Raw genomic sequence first — 26,566 nt, 5'->3', positions numbered from 1 at the left:
ATGAGTCATTGGCTGTATTTAAACTGGCACTAAGAAATGGTGTTTTGAAGTCTTCAAGCCAAGTCACTGTATGCACAGACTGATATAGTTGCTGCTTCATAAGAGGCAGTGAATACAGGTCTCTTGAGCTTCTTCACTTGTTGAGAGGGGAGTGGATTTTGCACCACAATTGCATACAGTTTGTATGATGATTCAGCCAATTTGTTGGCTTCATTGCATTTGGTGTACAGAGCAATATTTTTGGGGATTGTTCATATGCTACTTTCTTAAAGCTGGCTGCGTATATTTTCTAAAGTTTTTCATTCACAAGTGTTTTGTATCAAAATTTATATTAAAATGTCTGTGTTTAAAAGGAAACGAGTTGAATTTATTTAAAAGTGGACTGCACTGATGGACAACACACAATGATGAACAATCTTAGTTGACCTTGTTTATAAGATCATACCATATACATTTATAACACGCAGATTTCTCTTGCATGTTATTACCCTTACACCTGTGGCTGTTTTTTAGGGTAGGTGGACTGGGAAATGTAAAATACGTGAAAATGGTTTGATTTTTTTTTTTTTTTTTTTTTGGTCTCCCTTAATTGCCAGATGAAAAATTACTAAAATGAGCAAACCAGTGCATTGACATGTTAAGTGGAGTGGCCTCACAAGCAGAAAGTTAGCAACTTTTGACCCTCCACTTAGCCGTTGCACAGGCAGGTACATTGTATAACATGATAATTATGGCAGGGACATCGTTTTTTATTAATACTGTCTTAGAACAGTTAAGTAGCTTTGCAATACACCAAAGCATATCATAAGGTTGTGGGTATTTTGCTATGAATATAATCATGGATTACTTTTGCAAGGTCCCTCTCAAACCAAATCCCGGATCTGCCGCTGTTGAAGTTCCTGCCTTAAATTAGGCCCTATTAACATGAATTGATCTGGATCTTGCCCCTCCTTGCTGCAAATACAAGTGGCCTTACTATTTCCATAACATTAAGATATAAACCCGTTGGTAAGAGTCAGTAACACTGCGTTGTAGCCATGACGCTCGTTTCAGCTACACTGGCTAGACTAGCTTGTTTTTACAGGATCTGTTCTCATGTCACTCAGACGGTGGGGATGACCAAACCAGCAATTGCTGTTCAAGCCAAGCGCCACAGGACCAAAACCACACATTTATGTTCAATTTGTGCTTGCAAGTGCTTAAAAGACTACCGTGCTAAGTCAATTTTCCTGGCAGTAAAATGTCCCAAAATCAATGTACGGATCTGTATTGCAGAGTTATAGCTCATTTTCTTCAATGTGCCCGATGTTGTCCTTATCTAACATTACGCTTTAATGATGCGTCCAAGAACGAACACGCGCAGACTTCACTCTTATATGGCCGTCTTATATGACGTCTTTCCTGTGCGCCTACTGCTTCATCCCGGTGCGCGCGTGTTTCGGGAGAGCTTTGCTTATAAGGTTGGGGAAGAGTTAAAACGATCCTTCGTTTCATGAAGTTTGCTGAACGTATTCAGGGGTCATAGACGGGTTGTGCACGGAAATAACACACCATGTTCTCCCCCCGTGCCACCGCCGGTTCGGCCCGTAGACAAACGACAAGGGCAGCCAGCAGGAAGAGCCTCGTCGCTACACCAACAGGTCTGCTTTTTTCCCCGTCTCGTAGAACATCTCTGACTGCAAGGTAAGTAAGTATCTGTGAAGTGAAGTCCTTTTGAAAATGTGTCAGTTAGGGTAAACCACTGCCAGCTGACGTTCTTGCACATTTGAATTTAACGGTATCTTTTTCTTGACAGAGCGACTCCCACGAGAGTGCAGAGCCAGTCGGCTGCAGAGAGTGTCAACTATGATGTCCAAACATTCGGGTCATCGCTCCCTGTCAAAGTCATGGAGGCTTTGACGATGGCAGATGGTAGGCATTCTTTGAAGTCTATTTGGAGGTCGTGTTTGGCTAGATAAATAACGCTGGTGTAAACTCGTAAGATAGCTGGCGAACTAACCTGCATGTGTGATTTCATTTATGGCATTGTAATCATTGTCGACAAGCTCCTGCGTGTGTTTAATAATTGCTCTCCTGTCAGCAACTCCATAATGGCACGCGTAGCTTGAGAGCTCATAGTACTCAGCAGAGTCAGCACGCCATAAAATTAACACCATTGACATAATGCATATACTGTCTATACACAGTATGTTAACGCTCAGTGTTTCTATTTGTATGCTTTTGCCCACTCTTAAGATTTCTGTGTGTGCTTGATGCATCAAATCCACCATGGTAATGCAGAATTGGAGACATGTCTTTGTGTCTGACAGATAATTCAGTAGTTCAGTATAATTCTTTATGATTCACAATACAGTTATGTCGGAATTCAGCGGATTTTAGCATATCCGCTATTAGGGGACCATCAGCTGTATAGCCTGCCTGATACTGGCAGCTTATCCACAGCTCAAGGGTGGTTTTGTGTTCTCTGCAGCTGAGGATCAGATCTCAGTGAAGGTGGAGGAGACTGGCTGGGCCTGGATGGTGTGTGGGGAAAGGCTGATTGTGTGGAAGATTTGCCAAACCGCTGTAGCCAAGGTATGGTTGTGTTAACGAATTATGTTTAGGACACAAACAAAAGTTGTCTACCTGGTTTTCAAATTGTCTGATAAGTCTGAAGCAAATCAGATTGAATCCAGTTGGAAGTTGTTGATTAGAAACGAGTAAATAAACTAAATAGTTTGATGTTGGTTATTTATAATTTTTGTTTTCACTGCAAATATCATTTCCTTGCACTTTTATGTGTTGTAGGTGTAGCATTAATTCAAGGTCTTGGTGAGGTACTTGCTATTCAGATTGTACAATAATTGAATTAGACTCAGTTTAGGAAATGACCTGAATTATTTCAGTATTAATACTTTAATAGAAATGCATTTGTCTTAATTCTTGTGAAACACTACATCTCTGTTTCAGCTGTCAGTCTGTAAAGACCTGCAGTTGCCCCCCAGTGAGTTTACCTATTCCGCTGACCTGGTTGCCATATCGTCCCAGGGCTCAGTGGAAACTGCTCCTGTTCAGGTGAGTTTTTAAGATCAGGTCTTTGGACTTTTGTCCATAGACCAGAGGATCTTCCAGTAACGTGCTTCACAGTCAGAGTGGATTTTCATACTCCATGAACAGAATGGAACCACAGACGAACAAGTTGATTATTCCCAAGAACGGCAGTGTAGCATAGTGGTTAAGGAGCAGGACTCGTAACCGAAAGGTTGCCGGTTCGATCCCCGCTGGGACACTGCTGCTGTACCCTTGGGCAAGGTACTTAACTCACAGTTGCCTCATTAAATATCCAGCTGTATAAATGGATAACATTGTAAAGAACTGTAACCTATGTAAGTCGCTTTGGATAAAAGCGTCTGCTAAATGAATAAATGAATAAATGTAAATGTAAGAAGAAGCAGAGGAAACACTAATGGCACTTTCTCAGGCATATCATCTGTGTAGCATCACAGGAAGGCATTGCTGTAGCTCCAGTACTGGAGTTAAGCAGTTTATTTGTCAACATTTATTTTTTGCAGCCAAAAAATAAATAAATAAAATTACATCAATGAAAATTGATCAGGGATTTTGTCTGGTTTCATTTATTCACAGTCAATCTCAGTCATGGCAGTATCTCCTGAGGGAACAGTTCGATACTGGCCCAGTCTGGCTCATGAGGGGACCTACACAGAGACTGAGGCAGACCTGGGAGAAAACCTCTGCAACTTCCTCACTGCTGTGAAGGTATCTCAGGGTGTACTTCTACTCTCTCTCTTTTGTATGTTCGGTCAGCTCTAAGACTTGGTGTGTCTACTCTCTCGAAGAGTATCACAGATGCACTTTTCCAGTTTCACATGGCTTCATCATGCATTTAATACCTTCAAGAACCTCCGATCAAGAATGCAACCGATGTGCCTTGGTAGAATTTGAACCTACAGCCCTCTCCTGGGGTTACCATGTACCGTATTCAGCAGAGTGTACTGTGTTCAGCAGTTACAGAGTTTGTTTATCCTCCTCACTGTGTTTTGAAGAGAGTGTTGTTTCCTCAGGGGAACAGCTTTGTCCTCTCCTCCTACAAGAACCAATTGCTGCGTGTGGGACCGGACAGCTCCGGGAGGCTCCAGCAAAGGCCGCTGCAGCAGGGGCAGGGGGTCCTGTCAGGGATTGGCCGCCGTGTCTCCAGCCTCTTTGGCATTTTGGCCCAACCCACCGATGTCGCTGTAAGTGTCAGTGTAGCACTTTGTACCAGGGAGAGTGATAAATTCTGGGTCATCACCATGGCTGTGTCTGTTCTTGCTCTCGTAATCTTTTCTAAAGTGAAATTTTGTCTTGGAGACAGAGATCACTGATTGTTTAAGGAAAGGACAAGTTTGGATTTCAAGCATGAATATTGGCTCTGAGAAAGACAATTATGTCAGCTTACTCCAGTCTATGGAGTTTAACTGACTACAAGAAACTCTAGGAAGCTAACACAATCCTAGTTGGTTATATTCAGTTTAAATACAGTTTAAATCATCTCAGCTCCCATTCTGTCCCACACGTGTATTACTGTATTTAAGTCCTCATTTGAACAGCTAATGGAGTCTATACCTTTTTGGTGCTTCAGAGTTGCAGTGTGCAACTCCACTTGTCTGAATTCTGATAGGGTACACTGATAGGTGGCATCAGGTGACATCATGAGACTAGAACACTTTTGGACCTTTGCGTCGGTGAGCTTGGCCAAACCTGCCTGCATCTCATAATCTACAAACAGGTTTGTCACTGCACCCAGCCTTTCTCTGAGATCCTACACCCAGTGTTTGTCTGTGTCCCTCTCTCATCAGCTCCACAGCCTTCTGTGGGTGCGGGAGACAGGCTGCCTCTACACCCTCACCAGCTGCAGCCTCAACAAATGGGAGGTGGAGGAGAGCTCTGAGCACCAGGTGCTCAGCTGGGACATCAGCAGGAACCTGCGACACAGCATTGCAGATGCTATCTGGGTGAGGCTTAGCTGTTGAGGCACCAGCAGGGGGCGCTTTGCTCTGCCCAGTGGACGGAGTCCCCCGGTCCTCCCAGTGTGACAGGGTGACATTGCATATTGCTGTGTAGAAAGTTATATTAAATTACAGATTTATCATTTTCATCATGATATTATTCGGTGTGACATGTAATATATTAGATATTACACTAAGCTGTTGATTTTCAAAAAGTGCTTAGAAGAGTGACCAGGAATATGTTGCAGTGGAACACCATTGACTTTATTCCACCGGGGATAGGGGGGATTTCACTAGGCCAGGGGTTCCCTTGTCACAGGGCTCCAGGCACCCTGCGATTCGCTCAGGCACCTATGGGCTGCCCAGATGACGCCAGGGAGACGCACCTGTCTTCCATTCAACATTTGCTCTCCTGGTGCACTGTGCTTGTGTTTTGAGCAGCCATGGGTAGTGTGTGTGTATATTGGAAGATAGCATTCATTACACCCCAGCACTTGTGCACGTGTTCAGACTCGGAGGATTTCACAGTGAGACAAGCCTAATGTTCATCTGGCAATTCCAAAGTTATGGGTGAAAAAAGGGGCACAAATGTGAAAAAATACCTGAATAAAAATACTATTATTAGTGGTCATATTTGTGAATTGAGTTTGCTCTCTGTATACTGTTTTATCCACCATTTATACTACAGGGCTCAGAAAGCAGCTATGAAGAAATCAAGGAGGGAGTGAATGTGACGTATCTGGACATGAAGATTGGCCAGTGAGTACAGGCCTTGGCCTTTTCTTTTTTGGCTATGGATCATATCATGATTGTATCATATCATTATTGTATTTGATGTCCTGGGGAGTTTATCATCACACAATGTGCTGTCAGCTTTGTACTCACTTTTCACTGAAGTTTGCTCATTTAATTTCCCTTAGTGTTAGTTTTGCAGCGTTTTTATTTTATTTTATTATGTTTCCAAGCACATGGGCTGGGAAGCATATTGTATTTTTATTTTTAGTACTTGAGGCTCTGGCAGTAAATATTTTATAACATGGCAAAAATGCCATTTTGAATTGAAAATACAAAACACAATCTACAGTGTGTATTCGTGACATGCTGGGCAAAGCTGTCTGGGTTTTATGCACTTTTTTTAGAGCCACAAGGTATATGTGAATGACACACAAATTTGCCAGTAACAGATATGGATAATGGATACTAAGGACTTTGCTACTTTTTTATGTTCCAGGACTTTGTGACAGTCAAACTATACTGCTAACTGGAAGTAGTATGGTGAGGTATTTTAGTTGTCAAAAATCTCATCTGTAAACTAATGCAAAAGGTTGCCATCAGTTAGACAGAGGACCATGCCCCTTTTGCAATTGGTCAGATATTGTCTTAAGAGCAGGAAAAGGGGTTGTAATATGTTTAAGTACTACGTTGGAAAATGTTTATGTCTGTTTACAGAACTGTCAGGTTCTGAGAGGTACAGGAATGTAAGCGTTGCCACCTCAGTGCAGTAGATGCAGACAGGAGTGTCATGCTGGCTTAATGGGCATGTTTTAGCTGACCATCTGCAGTGCAGAGAAAAGAGTGACTTTGATCATGCACAATGAAAAGACTCCTTTACATCTCCAAATAACACATTACAGTAAGGTGAGAATTATGATTACTATGGGGGGTACTGAGGTTGAAGAAGAATCTTTTATAAAATGCGATGCACCCCTGTGTTAAGATGATAGTTAAGGCTGTCTAGCTAGTAGTGGAGGATCACGTATGATGAACATGGTGAAGTGAGCATTTTTCATCTTGAGCATGGTTTGATAATTGACAAGTTAAGTATAAAGCAGAGTTGATTAGCATGAGTAAGTAAGTAACTGCAATCAAGTAAAGCCTCAAGTTCTTGTGTAACATGCCCCTCTCTTATATTTATTTGTTAATATATTTGTGAACTCATATACAAAATATTTCCTTTTCTTGTACAATTGTGAATCTGTCCCAATATGTCCACCTACCCATACCTCTCTCTTGTTGAGCTTACTGCTGTTTTTCGATAAGATAGTGGATGGGATTTATCTGTTTGGAATAACTACTACAGAAAGAATGTTCTAGCAGTTGTCCACCAGAGGGTGCTTGTCTTCCTACAAAATTGAGCCAGCACCCTGTGCTGTGTGTGTGTGTGTTGTAGGGATGGGCTGGTGATCCTGGCAGCAGCCTGGCACCCTGCGGACACTCCCTGCCTGGCATACTTCTGCCTGCTCACTGTGCCGGATAGCAGCACCAGCGTCTCAGACGAAATCTCCGTAGAGGTCACCAAGCATAACCCCCCCTTTCAGGTAACCGCTCCCCATGAGCTCACTGCAAGTTGTGTCACAGGTTGTCTTTACACAGCCCTTTCTTAGAAATTTAGAAATCTGCCTGTGAAATAATTTTATTTTCCTAGCCATATTTCAATATGTCTAATCACAGTCTGGAAAATCAAAGAGGTACATGTAACTCTGTGAGCTCCACACTCTTCCTGTAACCATTTACCAAGCATTTGGTCAGCACAAGTTCCTACCCTGCCTTTTTCATTTTTAGTTTGAAACAAAGCAGTTGTCATTCAGTTTTAATTCTGCATGTTCTAACAGTAATTGAGTTTCAGTAAAAAAAAAAAAAAAAAACAGGAGGGGAAAACCTGCCTCAGAGCAGTGTTATTGAGTTTGGCATTGTAGAACAACATGTAGAGCTGCAAGACATAGCCATCCCACCTCACCCCAGATCTTGCTGCGCAGAGCGAGGATGATCTGCAGACAGTGCACCTGCTACTGCCCCGCTCTTCAGGCCCTGCTGCCTACCTGTACAGCGAGGACCACGTGTTCGCCTGCTCCACTGGTACCGGGAGGGCCGGCCTGCCAGAAGAGAAGATCTCCTTCAGCTCCCCCGGTAGGTACAGCAGCCCCAGTCGAACTGCCGCACAGGAGAGTGAAGTACACACAACAAATACACACCAGGAATTTTAATTCTCACAGGTAGATTTTGTATTTTTTTTCCCCGTTTCACCCGTTCCACTGTGCAGCCTTACAATTTTTACTGCATTTTGGTTCAGAGGTTTTAGTAGGGAGCTTTCAAATGCTCGGCTCTCTGTCACAAGATGTCCTTTCCTTGTAATTTAATTTGAACTTTGACATTTAATTTGGTGCTGTAGTGGAATGTCAGGATTGCTTCTTACACTGGCTGCCTTTTCAGTATTATGGATATTATCACACTCTATAACTGAAAAGAAATGAAAGTAAACACCTGATGAATGATTAAGGGGATGTTCTGAGATCACTGCAAGTAAATAAATCGGGGAGTCTTGGAGAAAGCAAGCCTTCAAATATAAGCGTAAATGCTTATGGGGGACTGAAAACGGTAACGTGCATGGTTGTGTAAATGCTTCGACGATGGCCAGATGTCTAATCTGCACAACATGCTGTGGCTCTGCAGGGGACCGTCTCCTAGGTGCGGGCTGCTGCGCTGACCTGCCAGTGTTCTTCTCCCAGAATAGTGGCCTGGTTGCCGTGATAGCACAGGATAGCACCTCGGTGCTCCCCGAGACCATGGAGGACTCCCTGTGCTCCTCTGTGGCTGGACCTGCACCAGAGGTGGGCCAATGCTGCTACCATCCGCACATTAGCCACCCATCCTTTTTGCAAGCATACATTGAAATACATTGAGTTTTTCCATGTTCAGTCACTATTTATCCACTTAAATGCTGATAGACGCTGCAACTGGTTCATTTCACTCTGGCTGGGTAAAAAAAACCCCATAGGGGTTTGTATACTGAATTAAATGTATTGAATTGCCAGTTTAAATAAGGTACAAGATGCATTCTAATTTTAGCAAGTAAAATTCAAAGAGTTGTTTTCCAATAGTTTTATATCACTCATAAAAGGCTGTATATTTGACTTTGGTTTTCATATATAGTCCCCATGCTTTATGAACGATTATATCTTGAAATTAGAGGCTGCTGTGTGTTATAGCTATAGCTTGCATGTCATTACGTTTTTATGAAGATAAATTGCAGGTTTTGTAAATGCACACACTACATATGTAGCTCATAATTAATTTAAATCTGTACTGCACTAAGACCTCCTATGCAACGCTGGCCTCCCTCCCACACAAGTGTTGTGTAATGCTCTGTGAATGCTCTTTAGATGTCAAAAACATGACTCAGCGCCAGAGATATATTGTGTTACAATTTCATTAAGCCATAGTCCCTTTTTTGTATCGTGTTCCATTTCCTGGTGGCAGCATTATGTCACCTTCACACACTGGGATTAATTTATATAGCAACATCTGTATCAGTGACAAATTCTACTCTCTGAAAGAATTTTTATAATGCCATTTTGGATCTTTCATTTCCCTCAGCAGCTTACAATGCCTCTATGTATTTTTCACTTCTAGCTTCATCATTCTTTACTGTTAGGTGCAGAAATGTGCTTCTACCACAAGGGGGCTTTGTATTTGTTACCAGAAATTTAAGTTGTCAGTCAATGTCGTTGTAACGTAATACTGCCACTATTCTCAAGTTAAGTCATCTATATTAGGAAAGTCTAAATCCGATGCTCTGCTGCCGCTCCTGTCTTGTTAATGTGCAAAAGTGGCTGATTTAACATTTTTCATTAAAAAAGCACAGGAGACTCTTTGTATTTGTGTGTGTAGTTTATTCTCTTTATTACATGTTTGCAAGTCTTTGATGAGTTAAGACTTTTCCAGTGCTATACTGAGTAAATCCTGATGCTGTACTCTGATTGTCCTCTAGGGTAAGTATTGTGAATTATTTGAAACGTGTGCACCATTCAGACATGTTGAAGCCCTTTGTGGTAACCTCGGAGGGGTTTGCTAAAAGGTCAAGCCATGGAGGTATAGATATCCGGATGGCGTGGGTCTGGGCTTATACCAGCTGTTTGAGGAAGCCCCAGGAGACAGGAGTTTGGCTGGAGTAGATATAGGGATGACATCCTGTTCAAACATGGAAGAGCATTCCTGGAATCTGTCTTTGTTCTGGGTACACATTTCACCTCATTCCTACAACAACTGAATAAATCTAGGCTTGGAAGCATCTCTAGGAGGCCCATGTCCCAGCTTGCTTTACACACGATGGTGCCTGTGTTTCAGTTGGGCCCCTGAATCACTCTTCAGCATCCGTGTTACTGGGATTTCCTCCTCGGAACTCTATGCTGCGTTTCTTTGCCAGAGTCCTTCATCACTGTTAGCCACATCACGCCGTTTAGCTTTCTAAGGTGTAGTAGGTTCCCAAATGACTAGGTGTGGTGTTTTTCTCATGTTTAAGGGATCTGCCATGGAGAGTTCCACAAGGATGGAGATGGTGGCTCAAGAAGACAAAATCAAGCTTCTGAAAGCAGCTTTCCTGCAGTTCTGCAGGTAAGTCTGGAAACCTCACCCTTGCCTAATGAGGCCTGTGATAGTGCTTTGATTCATGGGGCCATCTGTAACAGCCCCCACCACCCCTAACTGACGAGCGTTGGGCAGTTTTGCCCCACAATACAGAAATAAATGATTCGGCTTGGCAGATGATGGCAGCCGCTGGCCTTTGCAGTAAGGGCTGCGGTGCCCATGAGCCTGGCTGCCTTTTGGTCTGTGAAATCTATTCTGCACTGGCCCTGCCCTCCTGTCCCTTGCTGCATGGAATGCAAGCTATATATAGTGACAGCCTGGTGCTTTAACTGTCTGTAACCCATCAACGCCAGGTTGGCAGACCCTGAAGCTCTCTCTCATTCATTTCCCACTTAATGTCAAATAGTTCCTGTTCGCTGCACAATGACAATCAAGTGGAAATTTCCCTTTTAAGAATTCGTAGCTTTCATAGAGAAATCTGCATTGTTTCTGGTCAAATATAGCGAGAAGCAAATGAGACTGGTGCCCTTTGAGACTGAGTGAATGTTGAGTTTGCAGCCTTCCTGTGAAATGTTACTGCAAGGATGAATGTGGTGTATTAACACCCCCCTCCCCCCACCCCACCCTACACACACACACACACACACACGTATTTGGAATTTATTTGTAAGATGTCGTGTCAGCAGTTAACGGAATTTAATTAACCTTGATATATCAGGCATCTTTCAGGCATCGCCTCCATGTGGAGCCTGGCACAAGGTTTTGGAATGGTCTTGGTAATCTGTGAGAGAACTGGTTGACTGGATCAGCCTGCTATTTAATGGGTTGTTTAGCCTTTTCTTGCCTTTAGAAATGTCATGCCCTCTTAACTATTAACCTGATTGGAACAGCCTCTTTTTCCAGGGTGACTGATGGATCTAGCACTCAGACATCTGTCATGGGCCATCAAGCTGGGTACCCAGCTATGTTTATAAAGGCAGGCCTTTCTAACCCTTGCTAAAAGCTACAATAGCTAGGTCCATGATCTCCCTTCTGTTGAGTTTAGGCCCCAAAAAGCTCTGTTCTGCTCCCCAGAGTGGGTGTAGTAAGTCTCTGACGCTGGTGTATGCTGCACTTCCCTCTTAGGAAAGATTTGCTGGGTGCTCAGACAATGACCGATGAGCTTTTCCCCCCCGACGTGGACTGGGAGACCGATGCGGAGCTGGATGGGGTGGTGACACAGATTGACCTGGACCTGGTGGACGATTACCCTGCCTCTGACCCCCGGTGGGCAGAGTCGGTGCCCGACGGTGAGGGAGACCCCGCAGATCTAACATCTGTAACCAGTACAGTCCTGCAGTGTCATGAAATTCACTCACAGTGACATCACACAGAAATGTTTCATTGTTGGTGCTTCCACAGCCATCCCTCCGCAGCAATCAGGAATGCATTACTTGTTCCTCCTCAGGTTTCCTGGAGTTTAGCACAGGAGAAGGGCATAGTACTGCGTGCACATATCATGAGGCATAAGCAGGCAAAGTGGCTGTTTAAGGCCCTGCCGCATGATCCTGTCATATATACAGTATGTTTTGCATGCTCATGTTTTTATTGGTTATGGGCAAATGAAAAGAGTAAAGGTACCCCAGCTGGACATAAACCATTCAGCATTGTCCACGCAAGTATTAAAGCCAGCTTCTTAATATCCAGCAGATACACTTCTGTTAGTGTTACAGTCAACCACATCTTGGAAAGTTCCATCATAAATGATTAAAACCATTGAAACGTGTGTGTCACATAAATCTTGAAATAATAATAATAAATATTGCCCTGAGGAATGATTACTAGTAGGGCTGCATGATTATAGTAAAAATCATAATTGTTGATTCTTTCCCTTATTATTGGAATTGCAATTATTAATTTCAATTAATAGAATTACATGAAATGCCTATTTTGTGTAGGCGAACTGCATTCTATATTGCATATATACACAACCAATACAGAACAGGCTGAAAACCGTTTTCATTAAGTACTTTATTGCTGTTTGAAACATTACTAGATTATCAACACAGGACCTAAATGGTCAGCTTCAATGTCACATTGGTCCTCCTAGCAGTATCAAAAAACAACTATTCAAAACGTCACAAGATTACAAAGGCCAAGCCAGGACAATGTATGCAAGCATAACTGACAGTATGCACTTGACATAGCAATTATGCATTTAAAAATAGTGCAGCAGTTCTTTTAACATAATAAACAATTGACTTTGCTGTTTAAAGATTTTTGGCCAGGAACGCAAGCCTATCAACACTCTCAGGCTTCAAGGAAGAATGCAAACAAGTTACAATGTTTCCTCCAGTACTAAAGACCCTTTCAGAGGGGGAACTTGTGGCGGGTATGCACAAATACTTTTGTGCTAGCTTATAGAGTCTTGGGAATTGCCCTCTGTTTCCCTCCACCAGGTCAAAGGATTCTACTCGCTGTCAAGGGAAGGGAAGATTAGATAAGACTGAGGCTCAGAAGCCAGGTCTTGGTACAAAGAGAGGGCAAATGATGCTCTGTGGTCATCACCTGCCTCAAGAGGCTTCCCAAGGTTGTCTTGGTCTTCTTTGGTGCTGGTGCATTCTGGCCTTGCTAATCTGCTTCTGTGTTCATACTCACAGATGGATGAGGGTTCTTATGAAGAAAAGTCACAATTTAAAGTTTAACTCAATGGTATATGAAAATTTAACGTGTTGATTAATTAAAATGAAGACCTAAATAAGTACAACTAATATTTAAAACCTTCCATCTGAAACTTTTGTTTTCTGTCCACTTTTATATAATTATAATTACCACGACTGTAGATATTTTTGCCATCTCTGGTCACTCTGGTCTTGAGCTTCAACTCTGTGCTCATTGACGTATCTTAATTTGAACCTTGGATCAATAATGGATGTTATGTCAAGCAACTCTTGTGTCTCTGGATCATCGTACTTTTCATTCAAGTAGCAGAGGATCTTTCTCTTGAGGCATCTTGAGAGGTCTGTCTCTCCCTCTTTCTCTACTAAGGCTGTACTGTTGAATAGGTGGAGGACAGGTTTCACTAATGATACACTGACATAGTGCTCTCCTGAAAGAGCATCACTGAATTCAGAAAGAGGACGAATATGAATATAAAAATATAGAAATATATAAAAATATTAGAAAATGTCAATTTTATGTCAGGCATTTAAAATCAAAATAACAGAATAAATCTCAAATGACTTATGTATTATGCTGCAAAACGTACGCTCAAACTGATAGTGCTTATGTGTGTGTAATAGCATTAAACATGTCAGTATACAGTGGAATTAAGAAATATTTGAAAGGTTTTTGTTGTTTTTTGTAAATGTATTATTTAATGAATTGTAATTACAATTGTGTATCTGTCTAGAATTACATTGCTGTCAAAACAAAAATGATGTCACTTTCCAGTACATTGTATGCTCACACAGAAGGCCTGTCCACAGCTCATTAGACAACTAGTCCATTATGTATGGCAATATTGCAATGGAATAATCAAGTACAATGATTAGTTTCTTGTGAATTACAAAACGTTAGGGTACTTACCAATTGCTAGGTGCAGCCTGTGCCCAAAGCACTGGAGCCTGGTCCATTCATTAATAGCTATGGCATTCACTACATTTGCCCCATTGTCTGTGGTAATGCACACTTGGTGGTCCTCCTGTAAGCTCCAGGTGGCCAGTGTGTCTCTCAACCCTTGAGCAATCGCCTCTCCAGTATGATCTTGGGGAAAATACATTGTTTGTAAGCACTTGCTTTTCAGCGTAAATTCCTCATCAGTACAATGAACCGTTAGTCTCAAACATGGTTCCATTGTCCTACTCAACCACAAGTCAGTTGTAGTCACATAGTGCACTACTTTTTTCAGATCCATTTCCATTTCTGCTGGAATTTTTGAATACAGTGAAGGTATCGTACTTTGAGAAAAATGATTGTGTGAGGGAATGACATATCTTTTATCAAGGGTATGGATCATCTTTTTAAAACCTTCGCTGCAAATGGTGTTAATTGGCGCCATATCTTTTGCTATTTAGTACGCGATAGCTTCCATTATCTTCATTTGCCTTCGAGAGCCTGCTGGATACGGAGATGCACTTAACAGTGAGTCAGTATGGTTGTCTGGGTAACAGGCCTCACGTAACTCTTGGACTTGGAGCTGCCTCCTTAACTTTTATGCACTGCTCGTACAGCATCCTGTGGTTGAAGTTTAGATGGTTGAATAAATTTGTTGTGTTTGACATGGGTGTAGCCACTGTCTTTTTGCATTCTTTGCACAGTATGACTACCTGCTCCACATCATTGCTAGCAAATCCAAAATAATTTTAAATTACCAATGATGCTTTCCATTTTGGTACCAAACTTTCTTCTTGACCCTCAACCAAACTTTCTTCCGTACCCATTTTTGCTGGCTACTGCAAAGAGAAATTAAACTTATTACCTGCATGCATGGATCACACTGCTAAAATTTTGCTTATTAGAACTGGTTGTCTTAGTATTAGGACTCTGATTCGCCAATGCATTGATGGGCACCATGGACACATCTGTGATTGGGTACAGGGCTCAACTGCTGTTAATAACACTTAGTAAATACAAAAACGTGACCTTTGACATAACGGAAGTAGGCCTACTAACCTAAATGGAATGCTGTAATCACGACTTTTCACGATTAGTTAACCGTGACAGCCGTAATTGTAAAATAGATTAATATTCGATTAATTGTGCAGCCCTAATTACTAGGGCCAATTCCTGTAACAAGTTGTCTCCATATTGTGACCTATAGCCTCGATTTTTGGTCCAAGAGTACTGCTGATGGGTCCCTATAAGTAATCTGAATCTGATAGTGTACTGCAAAGAATGTAGATTGTAAAGCTATTGGCAGTTAGTGTAGTTAGGTTTTGTTTGACTCTGCCACCCTTTTGTTTTGTAGTCAGTTGTATGTTCTGGGTGAAGGTATTTAGGGCTGTTTCTGTTTTGTTACATTCTTTTCGTTGGTTACATTCTTTTCGTCGTCTGTTGTCCTCTCCTCTTTTCCTGTGTATATTTGTTATTGTAAATATTGTAAATATATCGCGCACCTCTTTGTACATTGCTTCCCTGCCTGTGTTTTTCGTCTCTGCAGCCGGCATTGGTGGTGGGTTATCTTTTTGTGTTGCGTCCCTCACCCTTACCCCTGGACGCCATTACACATCTGGGATGTAACAGAGGTTCAGTGTAAATGTTTGCAAAGACCCAAGGCTTCGAAAGTATGGGAGTACTTCAAATTATCACAAAACAAAAAGGTGGTTTGTACACTGTGTAAAGCTTCGATGGCATACCACAGCAGCACTATCGCTATGCACGAGCACCTGAAGAGAAAACACACGGGCGCTATTTTGGATGATGGGCCGGCAGAACGGGCAAAACCACCGGTGTTGTCTATTCTTGTTTATTAAAATACCATTCGTAGGGAGAGCTTCTACGGTACCAGTGTGTGTGTTTGTGCACGTTGGGCTTGTTGGGACATGTACCTTATCTAATTGTTTTATTTCTGCCATTATTTTAAGCACATTTCTTTGTGCAGGGAATTCCATAAATACAATAGATAACGTCTGAATAATTGTGATCAATATAATTAAAGGTGTAAGTTAATTAAGCAGTATCATACAAGAGGGATCGCTGTTATACTGTAATATCAGCCAGCCTACACAGTATAACAGCACTACATCGAGTGTGATAGTGCTTTCATACAACAGTTCTACAAACAAGGCTGTTTATCAGGTAGCCTAACGATAATTTGAGACAAATTATGTTTTCTTGTCATTTATTCAGCTCCACTGACAAAAATAGTTCTTTCAGGATGACATTTACACGTAAACAGTTTCTTGACTGCAGGTTAGTTAGCTAGCTAGTTAGCTACCTGCTTTTTGTCATATACGAAAAGGCTAGCTAACTAGTTTCTTTCATGCCCGACAGCAGGCTCGCCAGGTAATTTTATCATACATGTAAAGGCTATCTATACGGTAGGCAAGCAAGCCACCTTTAATCATAGCCCACTACAGGCTAGAGAGCTACTTTTTAGCATACATGGACGGGCTAGATATATAGTAGGCTTGCTAGCTAGCTATTGTTTACCAACTGCAGGCTAGCTAGGTTCTTTTTTTATCATACAGGGAAACATATCCACATTTACACTGTTGGTAAATGCAAATTAAGTTCACATTGGTGTAATCAACGATTGCATCGGAACATCTGTATAGTGAAGCAATACATAATAGTAAAACGTCCCAGTGCTGTTATACTCTACATCAGCACTCTTTGGAAAATTAATCGTTTAGATTAATCGACTATTTGATAAAATAGTGGCAGCCCTAAACCATTCTTGCACCCACTTGCATTTTCTTCATTCATTTTAATACAGAAAGTGCCGGATTCTCTCTCTCATCTTTGATTCTCCTGCACCAGCTGGAGGACAAGATGAAAGCCCACTGCTTTTTCATGGACTTCCTCCAGCAGGTAGGAAATGCACTCCAGTTTGTGGATGGTTTTAAAGCCGAATCACCAGTTTCATATGCCAACAGCAGAGTCAGCATTTTTCAGGGTTGAACACAGTGACACACTGTTGCTGCCGTCGTTCCTCCCTGTGCTGTCGAATGAGAGTAGTGATGTTCTTCCAGGTGGGCCTGCTGGAGCGCCTCAATGCAGTCCCTGTGCGCTCTGCCCTCACACCAACCCGCCTGCTGCTCTGTGAGCATGCCGAGAAGCTCTCTGCCGCCATCGTGCTCAAGAACTACCATGCCAAACTGCCCGAGCTGGTCAACAGGGCAATCCTCTGTGCTCTGAGGAAGAACGGGGTCGACGTCCCTGCCAGCCTCACCCCCGCCGACGTCTTCTTCAGGGAGGTGAGCAAACGCCTGGCTGTTCCTTCTACACTCCAGTGGTTGTTATTGTAATGATTATGATATTCCCAGGAAACAGGCCTCTACCGTTCTGTTCTGTGATTTGCCCAGACACGTCCACTCACCACGACTATGTGCTTCGCATCTCCCAGGTGTCCCAGATTTCCTCCATCTTTGAGTGCTTGCTGGAGGAGGAGGAGCAGACACTGAAGGACTACCCCGTGGACTCAGTGGAGTGGGCCGAGGTTGTGGTCAACGTCAACAACATTATCAAGGTAGGGGAGGGACTCTAGCACAGCTTCAATCACATAGCCTCAGCCTTTACTTGATGAGATTGTTACTGTCTTCCTGGTCATGGCAGGCCACAAATAGACAGTGCCAACACTCCTTTGACTGTTTTGGGAGGTGATTTCCAAAACATGATGATCCGGGGCTGTGTTGTTGCACTGGGAGAAATTTTCTTTCGGCATTAACATAAACTGCTGTCACTGGCCCCTGGTAACAATGCTATTTTAAGAGACTACTATTGTGTAATGAAACAAGTATGAGCCTATCCCTCAACATGCTCGTGTAAGCTCGTACGATTACAGAGATATCATATCTAAGAGTAGCAGGGAACCTGTCTGTTTAATGGGTTTGGGATTGTAAGCATCCCTTGCGTGCTCCCCAGGATATGCTGCAGACAGCCAGCCATTACAGGGAAACGAAGGCCTCTCAGTACAGAGCCCCTGAGAGTGACCGGGTGGAGCCAGAGTTCATTCCCTGGACAGGTACCACACCCACAGCACACGCTGCACCCGTAGCACATAGCCCAAATCTCTTACAGCCCTCTCACATACTGCACCCACAGCATCCAAATGCTCACCCCTTTGCAGTTGCTAGGCCTCTCCTAAAGAGGTGAATTAGGGGGCAGAAGTACTCCACGGCCCATTCTCCATTCGTTTGCTAAATACCAGTGTGTTACTGTTAAGCTTCTGAATAGAATGTGTTGTCGGAGAAGTAGGTAATTGTTGGAATTTTGCTAATATACGGTGAATTACTTTATTGAATAGAGTAATTAATAAAAAGTGGTTTTCAATTTGTAACTGTTCAGTATTTAAGTACAATACAGCTCTTCACTGTCCTGTATGCCAGCCCCAAGGTTTTGAACTTGATTGTGAGTGATAATAGGAAGCCAGCGAAGTGAGGTGAGGAGAGGAGTGACTTGTCTACAACCTCCCTAAACGTAGTCAAGTCGTGCAGTTGCATTTTGGGTTAGTTGTAGAGGTTTGATTGCACATGCAGGAAAGCAAGAAAACAGAGAGTTGCAGTAGTCCAGACGTGAGAGGACCAGGGCCTGAACTAGGAGCTGTGTTGAATACGTGGTGACAGTTTAGAGAAAGCATCAAGGGGCAGGAGAGAAGCAAGAACTGTGGGAGAGGGTTGAAGGTGAAAGGTTGTGAATATTGCGGCAAGAGGTGACAGAGGTAGGCACCAGCATGTGTTGTGGAGGAGGAGGTAGAGAAAAGGAGACAGAGTAGTGGTCAGAGAGATGGAGGGGGGGGTAACTTTCAGATCTGAGGTGGAGCAGTCCCTGAGGAAGACCAGATCCAGCTGTTTGCCTGCCTTGTGTGTTAGAGGTGACTGTATTAGTGTGAAGTCAAAGGAGTGGAGCAGTGGGAGGAATCCAGAAGCCTGAATTCTCTAGGTGAATGTTGAAGTCCCCCAGTAGGATCAGTGGGGTGACATCCTCTGGGAAGGAACTGAGAATAATATCCAACTTAGGGGTGCAACTAATAATCGACGTAGTCGACTAAAATTGATGACCAAATTAGTTGCCAACGAATTTAATTGTCAGTTAGTTGGTGACATCATTGCGTGTGTTTTTCGTGCTCGGAATGCTCAGACCTGTAGCCTAAGCTACGTTGCTTTACTGAAGTGAAAAATAGAGATGGCAACACCTTCACGACCAAAGACCTCAAAAGTGTGGCAGCATTTCACTCTTAACCCTATTTAGAAATTCTCTGCTTAAACGTTGCATCGTTGTCATGGCGACGTTTATAGTTGGAGATAGTGTTGCTGCACAGTGCACGGAGTGCACAAGTTTAGAGAACACCGGAGAATTCGATACTGTCTAAATCGCGAAATATTTCTACAACTCATGTCTATGCATGCATGCCCAATGTGGGTTGCATTCGAATGAATTCGAACAGGTTTGTTGGATCTCCATGAATGGCTTTCTTCAAAGGAAGCAGTCTTGTACTATCCAGCAAGCAACTGCCATCACGGAATTAGTCCTAGTAACCATCGTAGTGATGTTACGTTCGCAACGGATCCGAATCTTTTGAACAGGTCCTTGGTACGAACGAAGAGATCAGCTGTACTTGAGAGCTGTTCTTTTTATCATTTTTATCATTTATCAAATTTCACAGCCTGCTCTAAATCCATTCAGTGTAGCATAGTGCAGGGGTCGGCAACGTTTTTGACATGTATTGCCAGTCTGAAATGTTCTTGTTAATTAGTGTGCCATATCAACATTAAGTTTAACATTAGGCCTGCACGATATGATGGAAAATCTGCGATATGCGATAACATTGTTCAATATTGCGATGACGATATGCAGTTCCTATGTCTTTCTGCTTTAATAGGTACACTGCTAACATAGACCCCAAACACTGAATAGCCTATGCCCACTGAATAAAGAAATGAAATAAATTATTTCGAACATGCTTTTATTGAACAAATTGCACATGAATGCCGAACCAATTAAACAGAACATTAATTTAAATAAGACATTATAACTATAAGAAATTAAAGTTTAATTTCCCCTGCTCCCTTTAAAATATTTTCTTCTAAACCCAAATTCTTTCCTATGAAGGGCCATAAATTAATCTGGATGGAGGGCCACAGGCCAAAAATAAGTGTTGGTGTTATGTGAAATTACATTACAATGTAATATATTTTATAGAAAATTAACATTCTAAATCTAAAATAAAATTTAAAAACTAAAAATAATAAAAACACTACTCTTTAATCTGCCTAACAGTAATTTTATTAATTTGCAGCTATGATTGTCAAAAAACATAAAACAAAAAAGTTAAACACAAAAGTTAAACATCATAGTGACAGCACTGAATAACAAATCAATATAGGATATTAAGTTTACATTGAGCAACGTTTAAGTTACACATCATCACAAAATGTCCCCACATGGTAGCTAATGAGCCACAGTATCAAAACGTATTAACGAAAATTAGCTTCTCATTCATAGGGTCACTCGGAACGATTTGGTTATTTTGTTTTATAGCAATGTTGGCTAACTAGTAACTATCAAGTACTAGCAACAGCTTATTGGTCAGAAACGCAACAGAATCCGCAACCCGGGCTGCCAGGTTTGGCATAATTATTTTGCCTAATTGCTAGTGTTTTCGCACTGACTTGTGTGACTGAAATAGCAATAGTTTGGTTTCCTTACTAAGATCAGGTCAAACTAAACAAAATAAAACGTGCATTTTAGCCATGAATTTCAACACTCGTTCCTGCACAGAAATAGCCGTGGTTTGTTTCCACGGTTAGCAGTTTATTGTAAGTAAACACTTGGCAGAGTGTTGTTTTAGTGCTTTTTCCAAAGCGAAACTTGTTGGGAATCAGTTTTGATAGTATGTAACACGATTTAAGCTTTATATGTGACGTCACTTGAAATCAGACTAGCAGCCCTGTCGAAAAGACTGACTGTGGTTATCACAAATACATGCTTCTTTAGTGCATTTTATTTCCTATTCAGTCAGTGCTCGCTACACCCCTGCCCCTTTCTGCTCCTTGGTAGAACGTCAGTTTTAAAGGGCGCGTCATCTTATCCGGAAGAATGTGGCGGCGGGGGCTAACTGAAGCTTAATAATGCTAATGAAAATATATCCCCAGTCATAATCACCCACAATGCCTTCTGTCAGTCTCCACTGGAAAACTCATAGGATTTGTGGTTTGTTCCCAGCCTCTAGCGGCCCAGGGGGTGTGCGGACAGTGATCACCCGGCAGCACGAGATCATAGTGAAGATGGTGTACCCGCACGCAGACACGGAGCTACGAGCCTCCCTGAACGAGCAGCTGGTGGCGCTGCTGGATGCCTACCTCAGTGGCTATGTGGCGCAGCTGAACTCTCTGAGCTGGCCCAGTCAGCAAGAGCGCTATAACAGCCTGGAGATGGAGTACACACAGAAACGCTCTGAACTGCTCACCCCACTATGTGAGTCAATCAGCTAGTCTGTGTACTATAGCTCTGTTTGGGATGTCACAGAGTGACTTACAGAAGTGTGATGTGAGCAGTCATTCCTGTTTAGCTGCCGTGTCTCTTTTCTTTGATTTAAGTAAAGTCATATGTATAGGGATTTTGTTTTGGAATTTGTTGCACATGGATGAAATGGTGCAACCCACATGTGTTCTTTAGGACATTCAGGATTTGATATTGTATCATTGCAGCTCAAAAAAGTACTGTTCAGTGTTCAGCACTGTCCACCCTTGCTGTAGTAACACTGGGTGTCTTATGGCGAGGGCACTATTACCTGTGTTAACCTTAGTCACTCACCTGGAACCAGGGTCAGGAAAATGCAGTGTGAATCAAATCAACCTCTGTCACCAGACTGATCATGAATTGATTTTAGGGTAATTGATTAGTGCAACATATAAGTGGCTTGTGGATACTGTCAGTCATAAGCCCTATTGGTTGCAGTGGCAGCCCTGTTACAGTCATATGTGTCTGTCTTAGTGGAGCTGGGTCAGTATCAGTGGGTCGCCCCTCTGGCTGAGAAGTACTGTGACTTCGACATCCTGGTGCAGATGTGTGAACAGACGGACAACCAGAGCCGACTGCAACGCTACATGACCAAGTTTGCAGACCAGGTAATCACAGCTTCAAGCTCTTTTGAGCAAATGGACCTTGATAACAGGAGTTCTGGAATGCAGCACAAAAAAACTAGGCTTTTCAGAGTTTATAAATTGGGTTAGAGCCCTTGCTTCCATTCAGGTCTTCAGTGATCTGTTCATTTTGTGGTCAGAAACCTTTTCTGTGAAATGTTTCAAATGAAAAATTTACAAGAACAGGCAAAAACCCTCAATTCCCTGCCACAGAACTTACCCAACTTTATGCACATCCTACCCATCACCAGATAAAGTAAGTTTTGCGGAGGGTTGTTTGTTCAGCGAGTCCATTTTGTCTGACAGAACTTTGCAGACTTCCTGTTCCGCTGGTACATGGAAAAAGGCAAAAGGGGGAAGCTGCTGTCCCAGCCCATTGCCCAGCACCAGCAGCTGGCCAGCTTCCTACAGGCCCATGAACACCTCAGCTGGCTGCACGAAATCAATGTCCAAGACTACCAGAAGGTAGGTCTGTCACTTTGCCTGCACACTATACCCCCATTCACAGCGCATGGCCCATTTCAAAATGTGAAATGCCAATTAGACTAACTACAATGGCATTGCATTGTAGTTAGTCTAATTGTTAAAAAGTTGGCTTGCTGTGAATGTAACGTGGTGGGAATTCCTGTACGTACATTTTCACACATGGATGTTCTGTAAACAGCGGAACCACAGATAACAGATTCAAATAAGTCGGACAAATCGATTGGTTCAGGTGAATTCTTCAACATTCTGCAGTAACGCCAAGTAGTGGCATTTTTAGGAAGTAACCTGCTTGCTATATAGCACTACCATAAAGTCATTTAATTAGCTAGATATATAAGCACTGCCATAACTGGATTTAACTAGTTAGATACCTTTGTAGTCATAAAGTATTATGAAGAGAGTAGGCGGCCACTGAAGATGCGGCTATATGGTTCCTGAATCCTCGGCAGGCCAGCTGCTGGACAGAGCCTGTGTAAATCAGTGGGGAAAACCCTCTTGAATGTCCTATAATGAATAATAATAATGTCCTGCCACTGTTTCACAGGCCCATCGGACTTTGTATGGGCTGGCCAACATGGAGATACGCTACTTTGCCAAGAAGAAGACCTTGCTGGCACTGAGCAAGTTGACAGCCCTTACATCCGACTTCTCTGAAGGGGTATTGCAGAGGAAGTTGGATGGTAAGCCAGTATGTCCTGAATACCATGGAATAATAGTACAGAGACATGATAATTTGTTAATCATTTGAAATATTATTTAAAGATGGAGTTTGCTTGCTGTATTTTTGTGATCCATTATCACGTTTTGAACACCTGTTTTTTTTTTTTTGTTTTTTTTTTTTCCAGACCTAACGTTTATTGTCCTTCCATTGTCCAAAACAATTTCAGCACTGCAAAGCTGTCATGAACTTGTCATTCCTCTGGACTTGTTCAGCTACAGTCATGTTGCTTGTAAAATGCTAGATCATTGTTTCTCATTTACCAAATGGTATATTGTCTGTGAGGAACACGCATTTTTGTTGTGTGCCTCTTAGCCATTAGAGGTTAAGGGATTTATAATTGTTTTGTGATGCATGATAGTCCGACATCACTCTTTAATTAACAGCATTTCCCAGAATGCTTCACTTTGTTTTCCTTGCTGCAGACATTGTGGAACAGGAGCGCTTCCTCCTTCACCAGGAGACCCTCCCCAAGCAGCTGCTGGAGCAGAAACAGCTGAACCCTGACACCATGCCCTTGCTCAGCGCCCACAACCTCATCAATGTGAGGGCTGTCGTGCCCCCCCCCCCAACACACACACACACACACACACACACACACACACACACACACACACACACACAGAGTTGCACCAGCCCTTTCCCCCAAAACATATAGAGTTACATGGGTTGTAATGTCTAGCTGATTTCTCAGTGATTAGCTAGCTGTCAAACCACATGTCTGGGAGCTCATATTTCTAAATTGTGCATTGAAAGAGGTAGCCACATTAGAAAAACTTACCTTTTTCTTGATGTGAGTTCCTCACTAGAGTAATGACAGGCATTAACTCCTCTCATACATTTGTCATAGGGTTGTGGAGAACAGGAGAATCTAATTCTGGACCAATTTTGTCTTTAGCTATACATCTGCGATGACAACAGAAGGGCCAACGAATATGATTTCAAGAAAGCCCTGGATCTCTTGGAGTACATTGATAAGGTATTGCAATGATGGGGTACCAAGGGCTTTTCCTTTAGTAAAATATTAGTAATTTAGCAAACTAATATTTGCTTTACATTTATAATTTTATATGTGTACTAATGTGCACCTGTAGCTCATCTAAAATTTCTGGAAGAAAAAGTTTGAAAAATAAAAAATAAAGTTCTGTTGGGCGTTCCAAGACTGGCCCTTATAAAGATGTTTTTATAAACACTTACTAAACATCCAACTATACAATCTCCTAGGGGTGTACTCTCCTTCAGAATCACTGTAGATGTCTTTTCAAGGCCATATGAGTGAGCTCCTTAAATTAGTGATGAGGACTACTTCCATAAGCTCTGTGCTGCAACCAGTTGTTCCACACTTTCCCTGCCTACCCAACACCCCCACGCATCAGACAGAAGCTGGGGTGGGGTGAGCCTTGGGCAGACACTTGTTGCTGAGCTAAACAGACAGGCTTCTGATGTCTGCCCAGGTTTCTTCAGGGGTGTCTGTCTCAGACTTGTACTTCACTGACTCTCACTCTGCAAGATACCCAGACCAGCACAGCTAGTCATCATTAAACTCTGCCTCTTAATTTTTCTATTTTTCTATCTAATTGTGGTAACCAGTCTTTTAAAAAGGTTGGCTTTGCCTACTATTGAAAGCGTTGAATTAAACATAGGGATTTAATTTCTTGGGTCTGATTCCCCTTCACCATCTGTGTTGCAGGAGGAAGCAGTGGACATTGAAGGCCTGAAGTGCGAGATATTCTGCAAGGCTCTCAAGAAAGACGAGTATGAACAATTTCTTATTGGGAAGAATAAGAGTTAATATTGGTGCAAGCCCTTGACTAAATTGCATGCTTGGATTGGATGTTCTGCTTATATCTGTTTGCTATAAAGCAAGACCTAGAATATGTAACATTTTGTGATTGTAGCTATGAACAGTTTTATCATACAAATGCAGTGTCTGCTAGTAAGACTAATTCAGACATTGATGACTGTTGAATTGCTTACTACAGTTGGTCCTCTGCCGATGGGAATGATGACCCTTTGGAAGCGACAAAGGACAGCATCTTCGTGAAGATCCTGCTTAAACTTATTCAAGAAGGTAAGAACAACTGTATATATTCATTCTGAATGAAACCATATCAAATGAAGTTATATCAAAACCTACATGTTTTCATTAATATTATGGAAAAAAAGATCTGAGAGCCAGCAAGCTGTTACCAGACTTGATCTTTTCTTAATGCTATTGCTTTGGCTGTTTCTCTATTTCAGGTGTTCAGCTTCAGAGTTATTTGCCAGATGTCGAAGACCTGCTTCGTTCAGAGGAGTTGGAGAGGCTCAGAACAAAACCTTGTTTTGAGTTTCTCCTACGGGCCAACTATGAACATTACCTGCAAGCGCAGATGTGAGCGTGGAAGGTTATGTTTCCTCAAGCAGTGTTTTTGCACTTGGATCTCTAATTCCTTTTAAACTTTGGGAAAAAAGTTTGATTTTGTAATAAACTTCATTTTTCTGTTACATCCATCTTATTTGCACAATGACTACAAAGGTTTTAAGACATCATTCAAATAGACGACAGGACAAATCCACTTCAGTAAAACTGAGATGTAAAAATGGAAATATTTCCTCTTAGAACTGTGCTAGCTCATGCCTTTTTGTCTAACATGCCTGAAAACACGACACAGTTTTCAGAACTAACACTGCAATGAAGTTACCCTGCAGAAATACAGAAACAAGAAAGCCCAAATGACAGACGGCAGGGCAGTAGGTGTCCCTGTTGCCTGAGGCTGTGCTTGCTAGGAGGTGATTCCTGGGTACTTAATGTGTTTATTTCAATAAGGTACAACAGACTCTTATGAAAATGACATTTGTCAGTGCCATTTGATTTCCATCAAGGGATGATGGTCATAATCGGTGTATTTAGAATGAGTTTCTGGTGGTTTGGTCTCCAGAGTTTTCATCAAATAGAAATTATTCTTGGCCAAGTGCAATATTACTGGATATCTTTTATTTCTGTTTGCTAATCACAATATAGGATCACACAATACTTGGAACATTATCTTATGTACAGTATGTATGAAAATACCAGTCAGTGAGGTCAAATATTAGTAAAATGGTATATCTGTTATAAACAGCTGCAGCCCAACAGGATCTGAGTTTAACTGCCTGGTTCTTAAGTCTTTTGACGGCAACTGATCCACCCAGAGCAGTGGTGGGGGCAGATAGCCGCTGTGTCTTCATGTTCCTAAAATAGGAAA

At 42.2% G+C, this 26,566-nt stretch overlaps 1 protein-coding gene across 1 annotated transcript; it reads left to right on the top strand.

Annotated features, from left to right (window-relative positions):
- The first annotated feature begins 1,414 nt into the window (after window positions 1–1,414).
- Window positions 1,415–25,892, top strand: nup133 (nucleoporin 133). The gene is made up of 26 exons (XM_036530638.1): window positions 1,415–1,683; window positions 1,796–1,911; window positions 2,471–2,574; window positions 2,950–3,054; window positions 3,625–3,756; window positions 4,062–4,232; window positions 4,836–4,991; window positions 5,674–5,744; window positions 7,156–7,303; window positions 7,742–7,892; window positions 8,436–8,593; window positions 10,285–10,376; window positions 11,475–11,638; window positions 16,768–16,862; window positions 17,024–17,248; window positions 17,398–17,520; window positions 17,916–18,015; window positions 21,216–21,467; window positions 21,987–22,120; window positions 22,442–22,600; window positions 23,166–23,301; window positions 23,765–23,883; window positions 24,238–24,318; window positions 25,030–25,094; window positions 25,322–25,410; window positions 25,581–25,892. Exons 1-26 carry the CDS (start codon window positions 1,553–1,555, stop codon window positions 25,715–25,717), a joined length of 3,414 nt encoding a protein of 1,137 aa, XP_036386531.1. The 5' UTR covers window positions 1,415–1,552; the 3' UTR covers window positions 25,718–25,892.
- Window positions 25,893–26,566: the final 674 nt, after the last annotated feature.

The sequence above is a fragment of the Megalops cyprinoides genome, chromosome 1 (genome assembly GCF_013368585.1).
Source record: "Megalops cyprinoides isolate fMegCyp1 chromosome 1, fMegCyp1.pri, whole genome shotgun sequence".
Lineage (NCBI taxonomy): Eukaryota > Metazoa > Chordata > Actinopteri > Elopiformes > Megalopidae > Megalops > Megalops cyprinoides.
This window is presented reverse-complemented; position numbering and strand designations above follow the sequence as displayed.